Genomic DNA, 21,926 nt, shown 5'->3' on the forward strand with positions numbered 1-21,926 from the left:
TCTATCATCTATCTATCTATCTATCTATCTATCTATCTATCTATCTATCTATCTATCTATCTAATGATTAACATGTTCCCAAAAGCCATTGGTTATCATTTGTATATGTCATTTTGGATATTTTTTCTGTTTTTTGTTTTCATGTTTAAATGCTGGTTTCTGTTGACTTTTAAGTCAGAGTCTTGCTCTCGTGTTTATATTTAATGTTTTTACCTCTTTCTCTTCCTCATAGGCTTGCCATGGGTGTTCTCCTGGATTAAAGTGTGACTGCAGTGGTATAAAAGGGGAAAAGGTATGATCTGAGTTGAGCCTTTGCAAACTGAGTAAAAATAGTTAAGTAATATTTCTAATAGTTTTCAAAAACCTATGCTTCTCTATCAGTACATAAATAAATGAAATGTATTCCCTTATACTTATTGTTTTAGAGATGGGTCCTATAAAGATTTGACTTTACGTCAGGGAGCAGCAAACATTGTTCTATAAAAAATAAGTAAATATTTCAAATTTTTGGTACATATAAGGACTCCATCACATTTTGTTGAACACTGGTGATGGAACCTAAGACCTTACACATTCTAGGCAAGTATTATATCTCTGAGCTATATCCCAATTTTTTAAGCAATGACCATTTAAAGGTAACTAAAACTTTATATTTCAGGCCAGCCAAATTAGCCCTATGATTGTATCTAGTTTGAGAACTCTCACCTTCCAACCCCTTATTGATCTGATGGACTTTACTGAGTTAACTAAGGAAAAGACAGTAGGATCATTTAAAATGGAAACTAAATACTGACTAAGCTACTAATCTGGACATGCTCGGCAAATCCATTTCCTTTTATCTAGTCCAAATAAGTTAATGATAGTAAAACTTATCATTTATTTGTTGCTTTTCCAGTAGCAGCAACTTCAAATATGTAGGTAAATAATACACACTAGTGAGAATTGGGTAGTATAACCTTAGCCACATAGAGTCAGTGATTGACATTGGACTTAGAATGTTAAAATAGGATAATTAAGTTATAACCTAAGAAAATTATATTAAGAGGTAAGATCATAGTCTAGTATTTATATTTTGCAACTCATTAATTTTTTTAAATTTAAATTATTTACTTATGTGCCTGTGTGTATGAATACAGAGAACTCTTTTGCTGCTGCAAATAAATGATAGATCCTTGAACCACTTTGTGTTTGCCTTCATATATGGCTAGAATCCTACACTCATTGCATAAGTGTTGTCCATTGAAGGGTAAACAGTTGGAAGTTTGAGCTTAGTCAGCTGAGTTAAGTATTTCTTACAACAAAAATTTTAATTCTCATTAGAGGAAGATAAGATATATACTCATGATAAGTAAACAGATAATCAAAAAAGAGCACTGGAAACTATACATGATAAGTGAAATTGAGATTGAAACTGAAAACTATAAGAAAACATAGTACATCAGATGACTGGTAGCAGATCGCATGACATAACAGGAAAGTTCAGTGAACTGGGTTATGAGAAATGATCTCAGCTGAAGAACACAGAGAAGACATTCTTTTAAATGAATAGGGCATCAGTGATGTGTGGGGCAGCAAAAAATTGTCTAAAATAAATGTGAATAGCATAGTAAAGGAACACAGGGAAAAAAAGCATGAATAGTGTACTAATAATGACAGTAATTGTATATACTAGGTGAAAAATATGTTAAGATATATTACTTCAGAAAACTTCAACAGAATATAAACAAAAAGTTGTATGCATCCCCCATCATAATGAAAACACTGAGAAAAACTGAAATATTGAAAGTTACAGACAGAATTTACCTTTACTATAGTACAATTATATGAATTATACAGAAATCTTGTTATAAAGAGCAAATAATGTACAGCAATATAAAAATGTCATTAGAAAATTTAAAACCTCCAAGGATAATTATTACATATTGAAAATATACTTTAAAAATAAAATCAAATTTGTGATATTTTGTGATTAAAAAAATCACAGGTGTCTACAATAGCATAAATGCACTAAAAGAAATAGAAATTCCTTCAGATTAAACTTAAATGTCACCAGCTAGAAGTATGAATTTATAGAGTGGAACCAAAGGCACTAGATGTATAGTATATGACATTAAATATAAAACTATCTTTTCTGTAGCTTATTTTACATGAAAGACTATTTCATGCTTAAGACAGAAATAAAGATAGGCAAACTGACAATCATAGTTGTAAATACTTATAATCATAATATTAATCAATTATTGAACTAGAAAAAACAGTAAAGGCATAGATGATTTGAATTCTATTAATTGCCCATTTTGCACGCCTTAATCCCAGCACTGGGGAGGCAGAGATAGGAGGAACACTGTGAGTTCGAGGCCACCCTGAGACTACATAGTGAATTCCAGGTCAACCTGGACTAGAGCAAGACCCTACCTTGAAAAAACAAAAAATGCTCTGGAATCAAAGAAACTGAGTCTCTTATTTGTTTACCCAAGAGTAGGCTGGCTGATTTCTAGAGCAGAGCCTGAAAGAAGGAAAACTGACCCATGGGGTCATTTAAACCAAGGGTGAACTTGCTGTCTCTACTGCCATTGCTACTCTGATGTTTCTGCAGCTGTAAGTACTGCTGACAGGCACTTACTGGTATTTATATTGAACAGTAAAAAACAGTAATATATAAATAAGCTGAGCTTTGCCTGGAGAAAGGGCAAGGAACCTTTGACTCTATATAATTCTTTAAACATTTGCTAAAGGTAGAGATATAGGGGCACGACCTGTTTGACTCTGCTAACCCAGAAAACACACGTGTGCAAACACACCCACACACATGCACTGCCATTCACAAATACAATCACAATACATCCACCTGTTGTTTTCAACAGATCTGGCAGTTATGTGGGCAATTTGTGAATTATCTTCAATATAGTCATCATAATTTCATCATGCCCTCATTGTTCTGGATGTGCAACCAAGTCACTGAGGAAGCAGAGCAAAGAGCACAACTTATCATTAGTCAGGGTCTCTTAACATTTGTTGTCAATATTGGGCACTTGTGTTGTTCAGGCCCAAGTAAGCTAAGGCAGAGAAAACCTAGGTATGTTACTTGAAGCAGTTGGGTAACATGATTATAAGATTAACTTTAGCCTGGATGGTTGGAGATAAGCACATATCTGGTCTTCTCTTAATAAAGTCATCCATTTGTTGAGTCAAAAAAATTAACTTTATGGCAAGTTAGTAGTCAATTTAGCAGAAATAAGTATCTTACAGCAATGTTATTAGAAAAATTACTTGTAAGATCCATAAGAAGTATCCTCATAGTTCTTTCTTAGAGTTCATTCTCATATTTCATTCCCATGGTTTGTTCTTAGAGTTAATTCCCACAATTAACATTCTAGGCCATATTGCCATCTAAAGTACCCTATATCCAACAACTACAGAATATATATTTTTCTAGGATACCTGGAATTTTTACCTAGATAGGCTATCTTAGAAGCCACAAAAGTGAGACCTATCAATGCTAGAAGACTAAAAACATAAGTGCATATATTGTGACAAAAGTGGAGTAAAAAATCTTTAAGGTATATTTTTTAAAGTTCTTCACTATTTGGGAATAACTAAGCATCTTTCTCAACCACTGGTGGTACAAAAAGAAATCAGAAGTGAGAAAAAAAGATTTTTGATGTTGTTTAAAAGCAAGAATAGAGTTCTGGGGAGATGTGAAAGCAGGACTTAATGTGAGACATAGCTGTAAATGTCAGTGTTAAAAAAGAAGAAAGATTACAATCAAAGATAGAAATTTCCTATTAAAGAAACCAGAAAAGGACAAATCAACTAAATTCCAATCAACAGAATGGAGGAGATAAAGGTAAAAGCATAAAACTTGAAAATAGTATAAAATTTTATAAAAGTAATATTTTATAATTGATTAATTTTTAGGATAACTGGAGACAAAGTAAAAAGAAACAAAAATTACCAATATTAACAATGGTTCTATAGGCATTAAAATATCAATGAGAATATTATAAATAAGTTTATCATTTAATTTGACAAATTAAGTAAAGTGAACAGATTATTTGAGAAACTAACAATAAAAGCATAATAAACACACAAATGAATGAGAAAAGAATAAAATAAGTAAAGAAATGAATGGGTCCTATATCTACTAATGAATGATACCAAATTATTAACACTTCCCAACAAAATTCCATCTATGGAATGTTTGGTTGATAAACTTGATGAAATATTTTATAAGACATAATGCCAATCTTGCATAAAGTAATTCAGAATACATAAACATAGGAAATGCCTCCTAACTAATTATATGAAATAAGTATAGTTAAAACCAGGCAAGACCAATATTCTATGAAGAAGAAGGCTCACAGTTTCGGTCTGGATATTCTTGGAATTATGGAAAATTATAGCCAGTAATATACAAATAATGTATTACAAATAAGTGAGTTTTATACCAGTAATGCATGTTTTTATATGATACTTAAATGTTAAAAGTTGCAATGTAGTATATTAAAAGACAAAATATTTTAAATTATAAACCCACTATATACTTGTCCCAATAGATATACAGAATGTCTTTCAATGAAATGCAATATAAGTTTCTGATTTTAAAAAAATCAACAAAGTAGAAGATATTTCCTAAACCTTAAAATCCCACTTACCTAGGTCCTTTAGGGAAAATTAGTTTTTCAGGAAACACCAACTTATCTTCTCTTAAATTCAAGAACAGGTCTGTTCTACTCACTTATATTCAGTATTGCTCATACAGTAAGATAAGCAAATGAAAGGAAAAAGCATTTTAACTAAATAGCAAGAAATAAAATTTTAGTTTGTTGATGAATTTATGATTTGTCAATGTAGGAACTTCTATAGGCATTTACCAAAGTGCTCCTAAAATTTATAATTGAATCTAGAAACATCATGGAGTAAAGGAAGCCAGTAAGCTAAGATCAGTAAGCAAAAAACAATTGTATTTCTATAGTCAAACAATGAAAAACAAGAAATTGGGGTTATAATGTCTTTTAGTATGATAAAAAACATTTGAAATATTAAGGAGTAAAATGTGCATTGTATCTTGTAGATAGCTACAAGAATTGTGCTGGGAGATATTAAAGAGCTGAAATACATATCATGTTCCTAGACTAGAAGATGTAATATCATTTAAGCTGCTAGTTCTTTCTAAGTTATTTACAGCTTCAAGGAAGCTCAATCAAAATTCTTATATTTTATAGAAATTAGTAAGAATATTCCAGAATTCACATTCTAATGCTAATACAGCTTCATAAGGAAAAATCTTGGAGGACTTAGAGTATGCAATTCTAAGACATAGTATAAAACTATAGTAAGATAGTGTCATTTTGCAAATCAAAGACATGTAGGTAATTGGAACAGAATGGAAACTCATGGGTTTATGATGAATTTATTTTTGATGAATGTACAAAGGCTGCTGAATCAAGAAAGGATAGTCTCCAGTCCAAGTTCCTGTTAAAATTAGATATACTGCAAAGCTACCACCCCCCTTTTTTGGTTTTCCAAGGTATAGGGTCTTGTTCAAGCCCAGCATAACCTGGAATTCACAATGTAGTCTCAGGGTAGCCTTGAAGTCACTCACAGTGATCCACCTACCTTTGCCTCCCCAGTGCTGTGATTAAAGGCATGCAACACTATGCCTGGCTACAAAACCAGGCTTTAACTCTGCTTCACCTATATATAAAAGTTCATGCAAAATGGATCATGGACCCCAAAGTTAAGTTTAAATATCTTTCAGAAGGAAATAAGAAAAGTAACAGTCTTGGCTTAGATAGATATTTCTCACATATGACACTTAAACATAATTTTAAATGAAAATATTTCAAATTATATTTCATAAAAATTAAAAATTTGTTCTCTCTTAAAGACATTGCTTAAAGAACAGATGAAAAGACACCCCATGCCCTATAAAAGATATTTGCATATCACATATCTGTTATGTTGACTAATATGTAGGATATTTAAAGAACTTGACAAGTTTCTTGATAAAATAAACAGCTTAACTATAATTAAATTATGTAAAACAGCAAGAGGGTGGGAGGGAAGACTTAGTGGTTTAGGTGCTTGCTTGTAAAGCCAAAGAACCCAGGTCCAATTCCCCAGAACCTGCATAATCCAGATGCACAAAGTGGCACGTGCATCTGGAGTTTTTCTACAGTGCCTGGAGGCCCTGGAGCACCAATTCATTCTCTCTCTCTCTCTTCCTCTTTCTCTCTGTCAAATAAGTAAGAAGAAAATATATTAAAACATAAAAATAGCAAGAGACTTTAAGACTTTATTAAAACAGATATATGAGTGGCAAAGATATCCAGTATTATTAAGGAAATTCACAATGAAATCACAAGATACAACAATGCGCCTATTTGAATGTCTACATTTCAAACTTGACCATACCAAGTATAGGGGAAAGATATGGAACAACTTGAATTACAAAAGATTATATGTGTACACTGTATTGTCATCATAATCCCTTCCCATAGCCTTCTCTTGGCCCCGTCACTTTCCGTTTGCAATGAGACCACTCTCAGTTTTTTTTAATGTGTATTTATTTGAGAGAGAGAGAGAGAGAGAGAGGGAAAGAAAGAAAGAAGAAAGAAAGAAAGAAAGAAAGAAAGAAAGAAAGAAAGAAAGAAAGAAAGAAAGAAAACTGTTCTCCAATTGGACGTGAGGTCCATTCATTGAGGGAGAACTCATATCTGGTACTGGAAACCAAGTCAAAATCCCATGGCCAGGAAACTCACAAACTCCAGAGAGAAGCCCCCATTGTCTTTGAACAAGGATGGGCTTACATACCAAAATCTCTCTCAGATACCTATGTGTAGTCCCTTAACTCCACACTGCTCTCACCTTTGGTTGGAGAATATGTTTTATTTTATAGATGGCAGAGAAAACTAAGTAGATCCAAGATCCATCAATACGACAAGAAAAGATAGCTAATTGCCTACTATAAGACACACCACCTCTACCACCTTTGCCAAGGGCCCAGGAGAAATTGCATAGGAAACAGTGACAGAAGTATTGCTCTCACTGCCAGCCTAACTAGTTCCAGGGGAACAGTGACAGACACTGTTGTCAGTCAAAGCACACTGAGTCATAAATCCACAGCCTACAGAGAATTCAATAATAAACCTACCTTCTAACAGACCCACCAAGGTTCAGGAAACACTATGGACAAGGGAGTAGAAAGATTGTAAGAGCCACAGCATGGGTAGAAATATGCTGATGCACACCTTTGCCCCAGAGACTGGCTGAGACCTTAATTACCTAACACTGAACACCAAGAAACTCATTGAGGAGAGCCTTCAGTGAAAGTGGGACAGGGAGAGGGGATATAAGACTACAACACTACAACCTTTGTCTAAATAAATAAATAAAATGACAAAGACTGTTTTTCATTTCTATGCTCATACAACTTTTTCATTGTGATTATAAAGTACCCTTCTTGTAAGATGATAATTTTTATGAGTACCTGTAACACAGAAACTAGGCATGGCTTCTCACATAGTCTATTATCTTTCTTGAAACTGATGGGTGAACATGTAGAAAAATGAAATTAGACCCACTTCTCTCACCCTTCACCAAAGTCAACTCTAAATGGATTAAGGAACTCATTATAAATCCTAAAACTTGAAAACAACTAGAAGAAAAAACAAGAAAAACACTCCACCATATAGGTTTGCAAAAGATTTCCTGAATAAGATCCCATGTTATAGTCAGGTTCACATTGCTTGCAGAATTCACCTGACCAAGAGCAGATTGTTGGGGAAAATGAGGTTTATTCTGGCTTACAGACTCAAGGGAGAAGCTTCATGATGGCAGGGAAAATGATGACATGAGCAGAAGGTGAACATCACCCCCTGGCCAACAGCAGGTGGACAAAAGGAACAGGAGAGTGTGTCAAACACTGGCATGGAGAAACTGGCTATAACACCCTTAAGCCCACCCCCAACAATACACCACCTCCAGGAGGCTTTAATTTCCAATTGTCATCGGCTGGGGAACCTAGCATCCAGAACACCTAAGTTTATAGGGAACACCTGAATCAAACTACCACTCCCCAGTAGCACAGAAAACTAGATCAACACTCAACCACTGGAGCTTCATGAAACAAGAAAGCTACTATACAAACAAACCGTTAACAGAGTCAATAGACATCCCACAGAATGAGAGAAAATCTTCACCAGCTCTACCTCTAACAAAGATCTAATATCTAGAATCTACAAAGAACTTAAAAATTTAAAAAATTAAAAATCAAACAACCCAATCAATAAATTAGGTAGAGACTTAAACAGAGAATTCTCAAAGGACAAAATATAAATGGCTCTTACATAAGAAGATGTTCATCAAAACAGCCCTTGAGATTTCATCTCACTCCAGTCAGGATGACATACTTCAAAAAATCAAATGGCAACAAATTCTGGTGAGGTTTTGGGGAAAGAGGAATCCTTGCCTACTGCTGGTGGGAGTGAAAACTTGTACCACAACTATGGAAATCAGTATGGAGACTCCTGAAAAAGATAAAAAAAATAAGGTTACTATTTGATCTAGCTATGCCACTCCTGAGCATATACCCTAAAGACCCCACTCTTTATTACAAAGATACTCGCTTAGCCATGCTTATTGCTGCTTTATTCACAATAGCTAAGAAATGGTATCAGACCATATGCCCATCAACTGATGAATGGATAATGAAGAAGGGGTTCATATACACAATGAAATTCTATTCAGTGTTAAGGAAAATGAAATAAGAACTCTTGCATAAAAGTGGATGGTGTTGTAAACGATCATTCTAAGTAAGATCTTGCAGACACAGAAAGACAAATGTGACATATACTGTCTCATCTGCAATTCGTAACTGGGATCAATCAGAGATGAGTGAAAAATGACAGTAAGCACCAGGAGTATGGGCATAAAACTAGAATGAGAGAAAGATAGAAAATAAATAGGGAGAGAAGAGAGGAAGAGTTACCTGACAGGTTAGGAGAGGGACAGAATATGGGGAGGCTGAAGGGGTAGAGGGTAGTAAGAGTGGGGAGGGAGTTACACAAAAGTTAAAACAACATGAATCAGTTCCATAGAAAAACTCGTTCTGATTAGTAGTCTATAAGATATTACCACCAATAAAGGGGAGGGGAACAATCTGGATAGCAGGTGGAAAAAAACTTAACCATAAAACCTTGGACTCTGGCTGGTAAATCCCAGGCCCAGAATTGGGTTGGCCCACACAGTGAGCTGTTGGCTAGGGAGATACTTGAGGTTCTCAAAATAATGTAGGCCCTTGCCAAAACACTTGATTACTTGCCAGTGCTAAAAGGTAAGACCCTATTACTGAAGACACCACAGGCTGAGGTCACAGAACATCAGAATACCAGGCTGGAATCAAAAGGGAAATTGACTCCCTCCTTGCTAGTCCTTATAGTGCTAAAAAGCCCCATGAGACCTGCAAAAGGGCAGTAGTCACCAACAGCATGAATAAGCAGGGCACCCTGCAGACTACAAAATCAACCAGCAAGATAAGAAGTATACACTTTTGGAATAGTAATATGCAGCCTCTGCAGGTAAACAACACTTTTCTGATTGGACATGACGCCTGCTCAATGGGAGAAAACTCATATCTGCTACTTGAAACCACATCAGAATCTCACGGTCAGGAAATTCAGCCTTCAGAGAGAAGCCTCCACTGGTCTCTGTAGAATAAGAGTGGGCTTTCACACCAAAAAATCTCTCAAATAACTTTGCATACCCCCTTTAATGCAAGCTACTCTTTCTCTTGTTTGGAGAATATGTTTTATTTTACAGATGATAGAAAAAAAATGGAGGAGCATAAAAATCCATTGCTAAGACATGAAGATAGTCAACTGCCCACCAAGAGGTGTGCCACTTCTACCCCATCTTCCAGAATCCAGGAGAAGTTACAGAGGAAGCAGTGACCTTAATACTGCTCTTACTGCTAGTCTGACAACCAGCTCCAGGGTGATTATGATAGATACAGTGATCAATTAAGACCCATGAAAGCAGAAATCCAGAGGCTACAGAGAACTCAACACTAAATTAGACTGCCAACAGGCCTGCCATGGCTTAGGCAACTTTGCAGAAGAGGAGGTAGTAGGATTATAAAAGCCAAAGAGAACTTAGGAATATACCAAGGCACGGTCACTCCTGCTATCCTCTGAGTGAGTCCTTCATGAACCCACAGTAAATACCATTGCCTCACTGAGGAGGACCTCCAGAGTAAAGGGAGCAGGGGTGAGGGGATAAATGAGTATAACTTGTTATAATATTAAAACTGATGGGTGAGTGGTAGAGTGCTTGCTGGTATTTGTGAGACCATAGGCTTAATATCTAGCACCACACAATAAAACTAGCTTTATCACAAAAATATTTTTCATAATTTATTAAAATTCCAATTCCTAATTGTTTTCTTATTTAGGTAAAAGCATCTGCTAATATTTCTGTGTGGTCCAATAAATAAATTCCTTGTTGAATGAATATTTGTTGGATATTTCTTCTATTGAAGTCTAAGAATACATAGTTTCAGAAGACATGATTGAGTTTCTGTTGTCAGTTTCGTCTTTGCTGAGCATAGAAAATGCAAAAGGCAAGGAGTGGAGCTGCACAGAAATGCCAATGGAATAAGATAAGTGCAATATGTCTAGTCAACTAAGCACATCTATCACAAAGACCCCATCCACAGGGACAAAACAAACAAACAAACAAACAAACAAACAAACAAACGCCATGAAAAGTGACAAAAATTCCCAGCCTAAGGAGAAGGCACAAGGCAAGGAGATTACAAAACCTTGTAAGATGTTAATCCCTCCTCTACCCTCTGAACTACCACAGTCAAACAGATTCACCCAGATGTTATGCAGGCTGGTGTCAACAGTTAAAGCTTAATTCCAAGCAATAGAAATTAGATGCATATAGGCGACTTTGAATATGATTTCCCTAAGCAAAACCCCTATTTTGAGAATATTCCACCTAAAGAAGCCAAGGTGATGGCATCACAAAGAAAATCTAAGGTGGAAATACCCTTGAACATTTATGAGCAACAACTATATTCTGGAGTGAGTGTTCATTTTTAATTGGCCCCTGCACATGAGGAACATTTTTATACCTTTCATGAGCCACCTGTTCTCTATGAAGTCAGTACCACTGTAGTATCACCTCTGCTGAGGAGGCAGTATTGGCCTCCTGGGCCAGAATTAAAAATGCTAGGAGGATGGAATCAATGGAGGCTGAGGCACCACCAGAGGTGGATGGTAATAAGTGGTATGTAGTGGTACATGGAAGAAGTTTGCCTGTGATAGTAATGGGTCTGCACCTTCACACTGTGCAACCATGGGTACTTGGAAAAAAGGTCAAGTTATAGTTAGTGCTCTCTTCTTGCTTTCTGTCTGCACATTTCCACCCCCACACCTGGAGGACAATATGCTATGCCCCAGATGTGTTCACAGGAACAAGATCTTAACTAATATTACTATTGTAATATTAGGAGAAAAGGGGACATCTGTGGTGTTTTAGCTGCCTTTTCCTGTGCACTGGCCTACAGAACTGCAGCTGTGACTTAGACTGGTGGAAATCCTTAGGCTGATGCCCTCATAGATACCCACCTCACCAAGAAACTATTGGACATTTGTTCAGTGTTTATAAAACTGTAAGAATCTTCAGTAAAGAACCAGTGAGGATACCCAGACCCTCAGAAGTTTAACATTTGAGTTCATTGTAATGACTGTGGACACAGGAGGTACCTGGACACTGTTGTATGAAGACAAGAATGTGCACTACATGTTTCTTTTCCAAGCAGGCCCTGAAGCAAGGGATATAAGGGATATGTCTGATTTCATGGCCAGGGGGGTGTAGAATACATAATTGATTCAATGAAGGGGTAATGATGTTAATATACATTTCTGATAGAGGAAGCTAAGTTGTATTATTTCCTGGGACAACAAGTGGTAAAAAGACAATGAGTTTATGTTGTTTATATCAAGTCTATGTTAAGGAATATTACCTAATTTCTATTTGTCCTGGCTTTTCTTACATAAAAATGGAATTGATAATTTTGATTCATTTGTTTTGGGGAGTATTAAATGAGATAAACATGGAAAGGATTTGGAATAACCTCTGGTGGTTTTAAGTGCCTAAGGTAATGTTTATGATGGCTTTCTATAAGAGCTTAGCTTTAATGAAAAAAATAGCTAATATTTGGATTTCCCAGGGAAAGAGAAAAGATAAAGGAATCTAGAGTAATATCAATAGTGAAAGGTTATACAGAATGGAGATTACTATGCTCAAAAAGGAAATAAGATTTTACTTTAATCCAAACATGAGTAAACAGGATAAACCAAGAATTTTTGTTGTTATAGTTTGACCCCAATAAATACTGATACCTCATCACTTTCTGTCTGTGAGGGTAAGCAACTTACGGAAAAATCTAGAGTATTTGCTCTTCGCTGGGAAATTTTCAGTTGCTGTAATATTGCTTAGTTAGATCAGACTATGATTATTTTACTATAGAGTGAAGAGATTTCAGGGTATTTCATTTAAAGTTATATCGTTTTATGACCCCCAAACAATTAACCTTTCTACCATCCTCTATTTTTAATCTTTAGTTTATTCCTCTTGTTTGCAGCCCAGATAGCAGTTTTGTTTTAGAAAAATACAGCTTTATTAAAGTAGCATACTCAACTTTTGGCAGAGGGATGTTCTAAATACCAGTTGAAATTCCAAAATGTGGCTGTTTTCCACTTATGGAAATGTACTGGAACTAGAATTTTTCCTACTTGTTTTCTTTCTGACTGGAACTTGTAATCAAATTTTTACCTCTAGCTCTGCCAGTAATAGGCTATGTAATGGCTTGAGACAATCCAGCTCTAAAAGTTTGAAAATTTTAATTTCTCACCTTTTGCCCTACTTACTTCAAAATAACTGATATAAGGTTAATGAGTATTAAATCATCACAGGTTCATTACTAATTTAAAATGGACATATTTCTAGAAAATAAAAAATACTAATATACCAATTATAATTTTTTGTCAAAACTATAGGAGTATTGCAACCTATCATTAATTATAATTTGTTTCATTGGTTTTGAACTGATATGCTGGAACTGACCAGAAGTATATTTTTGAGTATGAGGAATTATTTAATATAAGTTTATGTCAGTGTAAACAATATCTACCACACAAACATATGTACATACACATTTTGTAGGTTGAAATACAAGTCTACAGTATCGTAATATGTAGAAGGAATATATATTCCATGGTAACGTAGACATAGCTGCTTTTTCTCTATCATGTCCTGCTGGGCCTTCACACTGGGTAGGAAATGGTAGGAGGTTTCTCTGAATGAGTTCTGGCCAGAGATGGCCTTCAATTCTTAGAAAAGTAGAGAACTGCTTGGATAGGGTTGCTCTAACCCCTTGTCCTTCATGAACTCCAAAGTAGAGAATTTTCTTTCTGTGATTAATGTTGGAATTTCTACCCTTCCTATGATTAGTTGTAGGCACATGGCCTATCCAAAATGTAACAATCTTAATAATGTACATGCTAGCTCTGCCACCCTACCTTGTTGGACTTACAGATAATCACATCAAGCATCCCTATTACAGATGCTGATAAGATGCTATTCACTGGTAGGTAAGCAGCCCTCCTATACTATGTCAAGTGTTATGGTCAGAAGTGAGACATGAGTTGCAATTCAAATATTCGGAGTAATTACATGTGGTTATTACTGTATGGTTTTATTTTCTATATATAGTACATATTCATTCCATTTTGTATTATTTTTTTAAACTTTTCTTTTTTTAAAATTTTATTTATTTATTTATTTGAGAGCAACAGACAGAGAGAGAAAGAGGCAGGGAGATAGAGAGATTGAGAATGGGCGCGCCAGGGCTTCCAGCCACTGCAAATGAACTCCAGACGCGTGTGCCCCCTTGTGCATCTGGCTAACGTGGGTCCTGGGGAACCAAGCCTTGAACCGGGGTCCTTAGGCTTCACAGGCAAGAACTTAACCGCTAAGCCATCTCTCCAACCCTGTATTATTTGTAGAAATGTGAAAGCATAGAAAAGTTTTAATGTTTAATGCTAATTCAATTGAATTGACAATCAGCCAGTGAATTTCCATTATAGAAAAACCTACAACTCCTCTACTCTTAAACAAATTTGGGAGCTTCACTGATGGTTTTCTTCAACCCTTTTTTTATTCTTGACCCTTACATATTTCATGGTATCCTTGAAAGTCTTTTGTCCCATGCTTATTGTAATCCTTTTGGTAACACTCTTGATATTATCACATTTAACTTTCACTTCATCTCAATATGCTTTTGAAATTTACAAATGCCAAAGAGATTATATTACTCTACTCAATGTATATTGGGGATAATTTATTGTTTCCTCACATCTTATAGGTTTGTCCATGTTAGTAGATATTGTGAATTTAATATTGCTATATTAAATTGCTTTAATATGGACAGTTATTTGATCTTTTTGAAATTCTGTACTTAAAAATTCATAACTGACCTTACCTTTCACTCATTTTGAACTGCAGGGAGAGCGAGGATTTCCAGGTTTGGAAGGACATCCTGGTTTGCCTGGGTTTCCAGGTCCAGAAGGACCTCCAGGACCTCGGGGACAAAAGGTATTGTCAAGTGGCCACCTAGCAATACCAGAGGAATTAAGCTATCATAAATGTGAGACAATTTGTCACAACAACTAAAAATTGCTAAGTGATAGTAAGAAATTAATTTTTACATCAAACAATGGAATTGTAGGGATTCTATATTTTATTGCCATTTTTCTTAACTAGATATTACTGTCGCATTTGTTTGGGGGATGCTGTTAATTGTGTGTTGTTGTTGGAATACTTAACAATAATTAATTTCTACCAGATGCTAGGTAGAACTGGAGAAAGCAGAGCTGTCAGTTATCAGGGTGGCTGATTAAGAGAATCCAGAGTGAAAATAACAATTATGACTTGTTTTCTAAAATGTTATAAGAATTTACAGTAAAGAGAACATTACATTTTTACCCCCACCCCATATTACAACACCAGCTTCAGTTTTATAGATCAGTGTACAGATTGGAATCATTTAAACTATTGTAAGTGCTCAAAACAAAATCTCCCAAAAGTGTGTGGATCTAGGAGTTGGGAGAATGGAAGAGAAGGACTAAGAGTGGATAAGTACTATGTCAGAGTACAGAAAAGTGTCTTCAGGATTCCCTCTCCCCATATGGAGGTCTCTACCAAGATCATAGATAAAGAGAGCTACCTACAGAAGAACATAGTCAGTCAGGAGAGCCCTCCTCCTTGACTGTTGCTCCCACAAGAGTCTGCAGTGCATTCACTGACCACTAACTTTGGGATTGGTAAGACAACTGTTCTACCAAAAGGTCTTTGGTTGAACCTGAAAATCATACATATGGGTTCAGACAGGCTCCACATTTCTCAGTTCCATCCTATGATAGTTTAAGGTCTGAGTAGAAAAATAAGTTTCAACATTATGCCAAAAACTTGGCAATTGGCTTGAGACCACAGTCAGTCATGTTTATGATAAATATTTTTGACAGCGGTCACCAGATCTGTCTAGAATGCATGTAGCCATGAGCCCTGCCTTTTGCCAAAAGAAAAGCATGTGTCCCATAAGTCACACAATCTACTTATAAGAGCCAGGAGGATTTCTTTTTATGTTTAATGGTGATATGCTAGCAGGAACCCATTCCTTGGTTGGCCATGAGAAAGTTGAAGGTCATATGGATATATTTTGTGGGTCAAGGAATTTAAGCTATTCTATTGTGCTTCCAGAGCTAAAATACTGTCATTAGTGTCCTTAGCAAGCATCAAGGACATATTGTGCACTGCCTTTTAGATTGAAAGTCTAATCATGGGAAAAGTTACCTGGAACATATGCCTAAGTAGAGAGTTTGAAATGCCACCTGAATAACCAGAGTCTATATGACATGGAGTTTCTCTCTCATTCTCTGTATTATATTCTTTAATGGAACATCCAATTTGGATACCCCATATATGCATGTTTTATTGAGAAGAATATGGAATGCCTGTTTTTAGCAAAAGGAATAATATCCTGGGCTGGAGAGATTGCTTAGTGGTTAATGCACTTGGCTGCAAAGCGTAAGGACCCAGGTTTTATTTCCCAGTACGTTTATAAGCCAAATCTACAAAGTGGCACATACATCTAAAATTTGTTTGCAGTGGTGAGGCCCTAGTATGCCCATTTTCCCTTTCTCTCTCTCCCTCTCTCTCTCTCTCTCTCTCTCTCTCTCATAAATAAATGAATATTTTTTAAAGAAATAATATCCCTATGAGGATGCGCACAATTTTGGGAATGTACAAAGGGACAATCAATCAAAAGGTCCCCTGGGTGGGCATAACCCTTGTGTGGATTTGAAAATTTTGTGTAATGTGGAAAACTCTGCAGATCACTGTCATTTTGTCCAGTTATTTCAGTTGCTCCCATTTTACATAGAACAGATTTGCCATCCGAGGGGTCATTTTGTTTCTGTGATATCAGAGTCCAATTGTAGCAGCAAATCAGGTCCAAAGTAATAAGACTGGGATACCTGAGGGACTAAATGGTCTGTGTTGAGAGAAATATTCATTTGTGGTATTCTGCAGCACAGCATTCTGATGTGTGATATATGGGGTTATATAGTGGTTGACATATCCAGCTGTTTTGTCAAATTCAGAATGATGGCCCTACTTAGACAGACATGTCAATGAATATGCCAATACAATATTCTGTGGGAAAGACAGAAGGCTTATACAACCTCTTATTTTGGTTCTATCAGTAGGAGAGATTATCCATTGACTGTAGTATAAGTGCTCTGCCTGTATCCTAAACACGGATAGCATCTTTATGTGTATGCTATGTAATGAAAAGAGATAATAGTTAATTTTAAGATTGAGAAAAAGTTTCTTTTAGGTTTTAATGACTCTTTTGGCTTAGTGCCCTTTTCCATCAGTATTAGGTAGACTGTTAAAGTGATATATGAAAGGACCGGTTATATTTCCTTGCCTGGAATGGAAAATTTGCTTAATAACCTCCCCTTATTTTTATTATTTACTATAATGATGGCACATGGTAGCTTTAATGTAAAATGTCCTCCCCCATTGAGTCATGTGATTGAATACTTAAACCAGTACTGGTGGTATCTTTCAGGAAAGTTTTGGAGCCTTTAGGAAGTGGAGCCTTGTTGGCAGAAATATGTCATGGAGAATTGGCCTTGAATTATTGCAGCCAGGCTCCATGTTCTGCTCTCTTTGCTTTCAGACTGATGAGATATGACACAGGCTTCTTGCTTAGGCCCGCCCTGCCTTCCTCAGCATGATAAAACTACCCGTTGGAACTGTAAGCTGAATTAAATCCTATCCCTTTCATAAGCTGCTTCTAGTTGGAGATATATATACACACACACACACACACATATACACATATATACATATGTGTATATATATATATACACTGCATATATATACACACACACACACACACACACATATATATATATACATATATACACATACATATATATACATATATGCAGTCCCAGAAATGAGAAAGTACCTGATGCACCATTTGGCTAGGGTGTTAAGAAAATAGAACTGAAACCAGATAATTTACTCAATAAACAATGAAAAATAAATTTATGGATACTTTTAAATATTTAATTATACCACAGCATATATGTTGGCAGAATGCAGATCATGGTCATGATGAAGTAGTTTTGTGTGATTCAAGAGCAATGGGACCTGTGTTAAATTTCCTTACTAGGACTTGAGCACTAAGGAAAAGTAAGAATCTATGTGACTGCATAGAATTTTAGTGGATGAACCATTTAACTGAATTTCCTATGTCTGATAACATAGCAAGAACAAAAATGGAAAAATGATTCTTGCCTACCTGGGAGGCATAAAGGAAGTAGAAGAAAGATTCAAGGTTGTAAAATTAACAGAAATGAGCAATAATTTAGCAGCCATCAAGGAAAACCATTGGCATGGGCCATCTCAGTGAATTTCAGCTTGAACTAGTCTCTCCAAATTTTCAACATACCAAAGCTATTTAAGCTCTCCAAGACTTACATACACTCTTGTGTGAGGCAGGATCTCCAGTTGAAAGAGGTATATCAGGCCCATAACACAAAACACACAGGGCAGAAAAGAAGCTCCCTATGTTGCATTACAGTTAAACCACTAAATGTTTAGATGAAAAAGACTATTGAGGGCTAGAGAGATGGCTTAGCAGTTATAAGTGCTTGCCTTTGAAGCCTAACAACCCTGGTTTGAGGCTCGATTCCCCCGGAACCACGTTAGCCAGATGTACAAGGGGGGGTGCATGCATCTGGAGTTCGTTTTCAGTGGCTGGAGGCTCTGATGTGCCCATTCTCTCTCTCTCTCTCTCTCTCTCTCTCTCTCTCTCTCTCTCTCTCTCTCTCTCTTTCTCTCTCTCTCTCTTTCTCAACTAAATAAATAAATAAAAATAAACAAAAAAATTAAAAAGACTATTGAGAGCTGCAAGAAAGAAACTCCAAGTCACCTAAGAAGGAAAGCCCATTGGAATAAGAGCTGACTTTTCAATGGAAACTTTACAGGCATGGTGGCACATTCCTTTAATCCCACTACTTGGGAGGCTAAGGTAAGGAGATTGCTGTGAGTCTGAGGCCAGCCTGAGACTACATAGTGAATATCAGGTCAGTCTGAGCCAGAGCAAGACTCTACTTCGAAAAACAAATTAAGCCGGGCGTGGTGGCGCACGCCTTTAATCCCGGCACTCGGGAGGCAGAGGTAGGAGGATCGCCATGAGTTCGAGGCCACCCTGAGACTACAGAGTTAATTCTAGGTCAGCCTGGACCAGAGTGAGACCCTACCTTGAAAAACAAAAACAAAAAAAAAAAGAAAGAAAAACAAATTTAAAAAAAAATAGTCAGAGGACTTGGAATGATATATTTCAAGTCCCCAAAGACTAAATTTTCCATGATAAACGTAGACTAAATGAACTTATGACCAGCAAGTCAGTTTGACAAATACTACCAGAAGGTATACTCCAGAGGAAAAGATGGTTAAACACATCCAAGGAGCTGCAGGGGAAAAATATATGATGCGAGGACAATTTTTAACTAATTGAGGGCTAAGAAAACATCAAATATTGCAATATTATAGAAGAAAATATATACCTTAGATATAACCCTGAACATTAACTGTCTCAATTCCCTGATCAAAAGATACAACCTAGGGCTGGAGCGATAGCTTAGCATTTAAGACATTTGTCTGCAACACCAAAAAACCTTGGTTTGATTCCCTAAGACCCATGTTAAGCCAGATGCACAAGGTGGCACATGCATCTGGAGTTCCTTTGCAGTGGCTGGAGGTGCTAGCACACCCATTCTCTCTCTCTCTCTCTCTCTCTCTCTCTCTCTCTCTCTCTCTCTCTCTCTCTCTCTCCCTCTTTCTCTCTCACTCTTTCAAATAAATAAATAAATAAAATTTTTAAAAAGACACAGCCTGGGCTAAAGAGATGGTTTAGCAGTTAAGTGCTTGCATGTGAAGCCTAAGAACCCCGGTTCAAGGCTCGATTCCCCAGGACCCACGTAAGCCAGATGCACAAGGTGGCACATGTATCTGGAGATTGTTTGCAGTGGCTGGAGGCCCTGGCATGCCCATTCTATCTGCTTCTTTCTCTCTTTGTCATTCTCAAATAAATAGATAAATAAAAATTAAACAGACACAGCCTAACAGACTTGATAAGAAAATAGAATTCATCTATCTCCTGTCTCCAATAAACCAATCCCATCACAAAATACACATACTATCTTAGGGTAAAAGAATGGGAAATATATTCCAAGCAAATGGAACCAGGAAGCAAACAGGCATCACTATTCTAATATCTGACAAAACGCTAACAACTGAATTTAATTAGAAGAGATACAGAAGGTCACTTCATACTGATTAAAGGAATAATCATCATGAGAACATTATATTTCTAAACATATAGAGATGCAACACAAGTATATCTAATTTTATTTTAAAATGCTGCTATATATAAAGTCAGAGATTAACCCAAAGACCATAATAGTAGTTGACTTCAACACCATTCTCTCATGTATAGAAATGTTATCTGGATAAAAACTGAACAGAGAGGCATTGAAGTTAAATAACATCACAGATGAAATGGACCTTACAGATATTTACAGAACACTACTTAAACACTATAGAATATACATTCTTAGTCCATGTAATAATCTCTAAACTAGATCACATATTAGGATACAAAACAAGCCCCACAAATAATAAAAAAAATGAAATAATTCATTGTATACTCTCTGAGGATAATGGAATAAAGCTGGAAATCCATAGCAATAGAAGTTACAGAAAATGCATCAACTCAGTGAAGATTAAAATACACTTTTGAATGATCAATGTGTCACTGAAGAAAGCAAGTAGGAAATTAAATAACTTCTAGAACTGAATAATAACATGTGGGAGTTTGAATGTAGATGCCCCATAGCCTTTTTTTATTAAAGCTTGTAACTTGGGTTTCCAGCTGCGTGGCTGGAGGAGATGTCACTGGGATGGGGGATCCTGGATTCCAGCCCAAAGATGTGCTTGGGGGTGGTTCTGATTCCAGTGCAAAAGGTACACAGATCAGTCTGAGCTCTGTGGGTCCTGCTTGCTTTCTGCTTTTTTTTGGTATTTCCTGTCTGATTTGTTGTTTCTCTCTGTTTTGAATTTATGAAGGGAAGCTATCTTCTCCCACAATTGATGGAAATTCTCTTGGTTCTGTAACCTGAAATAAACTCTATAAACTGCTTCTGGTTTGGATGTTCATCCTAGCAAGGTGGAACTATCTGCTACAGAATACAACATACAAAAATCTATGGTATACAATGGAGGGTAGTGCAGCCATTATGAAAATCAGTGTGGAGGTTTCCCAAAGAGCTGAATGTAAATTTACCAGATGATCCGATGATACTAGGCATATACCCTAAAGTCTGTAACTCTACTTCAGAGATAATGGCTCAGCCATGTTTATTCTGGCTCTAGTCACAATAACTAAAAATAGAATCAACCTAGACACCCATATATGGATATATTATGAAGATGTGGTACATTTGAACTTCAAATGATGCAGCTTCATGTCTGACACTCCCAATGAAATCCTTTGGGCTCAAAAAGGCTTGGTTAGCTCCAAGTCTCCAGCTATGTTTCATGTAGTCTCTTTCCTGAACTGAATCTACCTAAACAAATAGCTTTCTTTGACAGCCATCACATAGTACTGGCATTTCTAAACTCTTGGAGTCTCTAACTGTAAATTATGTTTCAGCTTCACAGCTTCACACAGTGGCCTCACAGGGCTCAATTGCAGGGACACTGAATATACAATATTACTTAGGTTCAGCAGCTGTCCAGAACTGTGGTATAATATTCCATGATCCTTTATGTATTCCATTTTTTTCATTCTTTTAAAACCAATATCACATAAGCAATACTTCCCAGTTTTGCTGCTTGATGTGAGTGAAGCCTGGGAGAAAGGCCTTCTTCAGCATTGTCCCTGCAGACATTTTCTTTCTAAGGAATTAGCATTCTTACTATCATGAGCCTTCAATGGATTGACCACAGGGAATCCTTCCTGTTGTCCAATGTAGTGCAATAAATTTCCCTTTAATAGTGATAATATCTTCAATAATTATAGCAATCATCTATAGTCTCTAGATCTGGTACTTTCAATTTGCTTATACTTTTTACCATGTCAAACTTTGTATTTTTTCATATCTTTCTTCTCAGTATTTTGCTCTCTTATTGTCTGTCTGAATCACTACAGGGAAGGAAATCCATATCATAGTTTCAATGTGTTGCTGCCTTGAATATTTTTCTATAAAATAAAT

The 21,926-nt window shown here is 36.2% G+C and overlaps 1 protein-coding gene across 3 annotated transcripts in view; it reads left to right on the forward strand.

Moving 5' to 3' along the window:
• Col4a5 (collagen type IV alpha 5 chain) overlaps positions 1-21,926 on the forward strand; it is a 240,158-nt gene that overhangs the window by 101,090 nt on the left and 117,142 nt on the right. For all 3 annotated transcript variants that reach the window (XM_045140190.1, XM_045140191.1, XM_004659142.2), the window contains exons 2-3: positions 233-292; positions 14,578-14,667. In XM_045140190.1, the coding sequence (XP_044996125.1) occupies positions 233-292; positions 14,578-14,667 (150 nt within the window). The remainder of the gene's footprint in view (positions 1-232; positions 293-14,577; positions 14,668-21,926) is intronic.

The sequence above is a fragment of the Jaculus jaculus genome, chromosome X (assembly GCF_020740685.1).
Source record: "Jaculus jaculus isolate mJacJac1 chromosome X, mJacJac1.mat.Y.cur, whole genome shotgun sequence".
NCBI classification, from domain to species: Eukaryota; Metazoa; Chordata; class Mammalia; order Rodentia; family Dipodidae; genus Jaculus; species Jaculus jaculus.